At 41.2% G+C, this 4,088-nt stretch overlaps 1 protein-coding gene across 1 annotated transcript in view; it reads left to right on the forward strand.

Moving 5' to 3' along the window:
- Positions 1–187: 187 nt before the first annotated feature.
- GTF3A (general transcription factor IIIA) overlaps positions 188–4,088 on the forward strand; it is a gene marked incomplete at its 5' end in the record, with an annotated part of 4,528 nt that continues 627 nt past the window's right edge. Inside the window, 6 exon segments of the mRNA XM_010185239.1 lie at positions 188–288; positions 816–912; positions 1,100–1,188; positions 2,098–2,171; positions 3,410–3,493; positions 3,874–4,088. The exon segment at positions 3,874–4,088 is cut by the window's right edge and continues 7 nt beyond it. Coding sequence (XP_010183541.1) covers positions 188–288; positions 816–912; positions 1,100–1,188; positions 2,098–2,171; positions 3,410–3,493; positions 3,874–4,088 — 660 coding nt within the window.

Here is a 4,088-nt window from a genome sequence, read left to right on the forward strand (position 1 = left end):
GGAGAGAGGGTTTGGGTGATTGAGGTGAGGGGCACCGTGCCAGGGCCCGGCGGGCCGACGGCGGCATGCGCGGCTCGGGGCCAGGGCCCCCCCGGTGTACCCAGAACATGGTGGGGGGGCTGTGTCTGAAATGCTGAGGCGTCCCGCTGAAGGCAGCCTCCTGGAGGGTCTGTCCTCTCTCTTTCAGAGGCCGTATGTTTGCGGTTATGAAGGCTGCGGCAAAGGTTTCACCAGAGATTTCCACCGCGCTCGACACTTTCTTACGCACACGGGGGAAAAGCCATTCGCGTAAGGCTTAACTGTTTACTTCTTTAAATGGGTTATGCTTGTCCTTATGGACATGAAGGGGAGTTAAAACCGGTGTGTGGCTAAGGTATGGTGAGCGCTGCCACAGCAGTGTGTACAAAGGGTGAGATGTGGGGAATCTCCTCAGCCTAAAACCTTCTGCCTGACAGTGAGCCATAGCAGATGCTTAAGGAAGGGGCAGATCTCTCCCCAGAATACAGAATTAAAAGAAGGAAGGGCAGTTATCTCGTATTACTTGGCCCTTAATAGCTGCATGTCATGGATTAGGAGCTAGGAATTCCTATGAATCGTACTTGTATGAGTATTATTAAAAATATCTTCTGATATGTTTTCCCTGTGGCTTTTGATTGTAACTTAGCCTCTGGCCTTTTATGATTTTAAAGCAAATCTTTATATTTGGGTTGTGAGTTTTGGTTATTCTTTGTGTATTCCTCTTGTCCAATGATTTCTCTGTCTGCTGAGGAAACAAATCACTGAACGTGATAATAAAAAATGCATTTTGTTTGCAGATGCACAGCTGATGGATGCAATGAGAAATTTGGAACAAAATCAAACTTAAAGAAGCACATTGAGCGCAAGCATGAAGATCAGAAAAAGCAGTATGTGGTGAGTGTTACTTTGATACTGTAAAGTGGAGGCTAAACAAGCTCCTTTTTGTGTACCAGTTACATACTTCAACTTGTTATGATGTGGTATTTGTATGAGTTTAAATACTGTGAAGGGGATTTCAGCAAACGCATGTGGACTGGACTGTCATTATTGGCCTCTAATGATAACTTAATTTCCTACATAGTGCGACTTTGAAGGCTGTAACAAGTCTTTCAGGAAACATCAACAACTTAAAGTTCATCAGTGTTACCATACCAGTGAACCTCCCTTCAAGTAGGTGGATAATTTTAATGAACTTTAACAATTCCATTTAAAAACTGTAGATGACAACAGGTGCCTTTTCTCAACATTTTCATTGATGGGGCATTTAAGACTGGCATTAATTTGTAGTCTTGCCTGCAAGTGCATTTCCTGTACAAGTCTTTTTCTCAGTAGTCTCTAACTTCAGCATTCTGGACATTTTCTTAGGATTTATTACAGGTTCACAGGAAAAATAAACAGAAAACCCCCGTTTTGACTTCACACAGTCTGAAATACAAACATAAGAGCTTGCACGGTAATGAAAAACACCGCTATCTCTGTTTTCCAGTAAAAAGCAGTGACTTGGCTAGTGTTGAAGTGAGCAGTTGCTTAAAAAAAGGTGACAGGCTTGGACGCCAGCCTGAGAAGCTGTGCATAACTCCATTATTTACATGCCACATCAGGATAGATCTGATGAAAGCAAAGTTTAGTCTTGTGTGTTTCTTGCAGGTAGAACACAGGTAACAGGAGTGTTCCCCTTAAGTGAAGAGCACTGGTATGGCTGGGTGACAGGCACAAACATACTGTCAGTACTGTGATGCTGCTCTGCCTGCAAGATCTCTACAAGCCACTTAAACCCTCTGCTTTCTGTCTCTCTTTAATGTTCGAAGGGCTTACTGTGTAGGGATGATAGGAGGCTTGATTCTTTAGCTAAAGCATCATTTGCTGTATGGGTGGAAATCATACTACAGTTTTAACTTTTGAGGAGATCCTCTATTAGAAACATATTATGGAATTTACTTTTACAGGGTGGGAGGGGGACAGAACAGATCTCCAGGCAAGGGGAAACTTGGATTATTTTGTCCACTTTAATCATTCTTGAGTTAACAAAAAGTATGTGGATGCAATGAAAGAAATTAAACCGATGTACTTTATACCTAGATGTAATAATGAAGGATGTGGAAAGTGCTTTGCTACACCCAGCCGACTAAAGCGGCACGAGAAGATACATGGAGGTAATACAGTTTTTCTTCTTGCTTCAGTTATGTTTTAGCAAAGGAAAAGGACTTCTTTCATTACAGAGTCCACAAGTATGCATGAAAGTGTATCCAGACATAAAAGTATTCTGGTCCTAGTGATCCAGACAGACGGAACAAGAACACCCATTTTGAATAGTCAGCTGGGATACAACTGCAAGACAGTGCAGTGCTCAGTTACAGTGTACTTGTGACAGGCTCAACAGAGCTGAGGAGTCCAGACCAGTCTTCTCCTAATGTGTTTCCTTGTCAATAATCCATCTTCTGAAGATGTGCTAATGGTTAAGGTACTAGCTTAGACCTCCAGAGTTTAGGATCAGTTGCCAGTTCTGGCACAGATTTCCTATGGAGCCTTGGCAAAACCAAGTAGGCTAGCATTTTTTAAGTTGTTAATGTACCTATGTGAAAGGTATTTAAATTGAACCTTCAGGAGGTGGTTGAGTATGTTTAAGCTAATCCTGCTACATTCTTTCAGTACTATTCACAGCTGAAGTGCTTTCCAGTGCTAGAAAAAAAAACAAACCCAAGGGACTAGGAAGAGTATCCAAAAACCTGTAATTCATACGGCGCTGCTTTCTTAAGACAGGCCCTTGTTCATAGTTGTTGAACCTTTCTAGTCCTGGGATTTAAATAGCGTTGACTTTCTGCAGCTTGTTAAAAAACCATCATGCCTGTTTGATGGAATGGTAGAGTCTCTTTAGACTCTGGAATATTACTGTATGGTCAAGATCTTATTTTTTTAATATGTAATACAAATATGTATATAGAAATACCTATTACTACAGTTATTTTCATCTATTTGAGTGAAAGCATATGGCTGGTGAGGAAGTAGTTTTACTGAAGCAAGGAGACATAGCATTTCATAAAATCATTTAGGTTGGAAAGGACCTCTGGAGGTCCAACTCCCTGTTCAAGGTGGAGTTAGATCAGGTTGTTGAGGGCTGCATCCAGTCAAGTTTTGAATGTTTCCAGGGGTAGGGATTTCACAACTTCTCTGGACAACTTGTGTCATTGATGCAAAGTTTCTTCCTTAAACCTGTTGGGATTTTCTCATGTTCTAATTTGTGTTGGTGGCATCTTGTCCAACGACCATGCAGTCTGGGAGGAGAGGAGTACTGACCTTTGATTTTCAAATGCTAAAAGTGGAGTTCCCCTTGTAAAACTGGACTGTGTTTGCCAGAACCTTTGTGACTTTAAACATCTGTTCTGTCCAACAGGCTATGCATGCAAAAAAGAAAACTGCTCATTTGTTGGAAAAACTTGGACAGAGCTTCTGAATCATAATAAAGAAAGTCATACAGGTAAACTCCAAATGCTTTAGTAAATATAAATAAATTGAAGGGGAGTCTTTGCTGAACTAATTTCATCAACTTGTCATTGTGTCTAGACAGACTTCTTCACTAACACTTTATCAGTAAAATGGCTGTCACTCTGGCTAGACCTTTAACTGATGAAAATACTACTCAGTATACTAACTTTGCTTTGTGATCCGGTTAAGGAGAAACTGTATAATGTAGGATTTCAGATCTGGATAACACATACTACGTTATTCTCTTCCAGTCTCTGAGTTCTTTGCATTTCATGTGGATTTTAGCATTATTCTAGAGGACTGGTAGGGTGTGATTCTGAGGTTCTGTAAGAAGCTGCAAATTTATACTCTGCCTGTCTCTCTCCAACTCAGGGCCGATAGTTTGCAGGGAGTGTCACAAAACTTTTAAACGGAAAGATTACCTAAAGGAGCATCAAAAAACACATGTTGTGAAGAGGGAAGTCTTCCGATGCCCGAGAGAAGGATGTGGGAGAACTTACACAACTGTATTTAACCTTCAAAGCCATATCCTCTCTTTCCATGAGGAGAAAAAGCCATTCTCTTGTGATTATCCAGGCTGTGGAAGA

The sequence above is a fragment of the Mesitornis unicolor genome, unplaced genomic scaffold, assembly GCF_000695765.1.
Source record: "Mesitornis unicolor isolate BGI_N332 unplaced genomic scaffold, ASM69576v1 scaffold34725, whole genome shotgun sequence".
NCBI lineage: Eukaryota > Metazoa > Chordata > Aves > Mesitornithiformes > Mesitornithidae > Mesitornis > Mesitornis unicolor.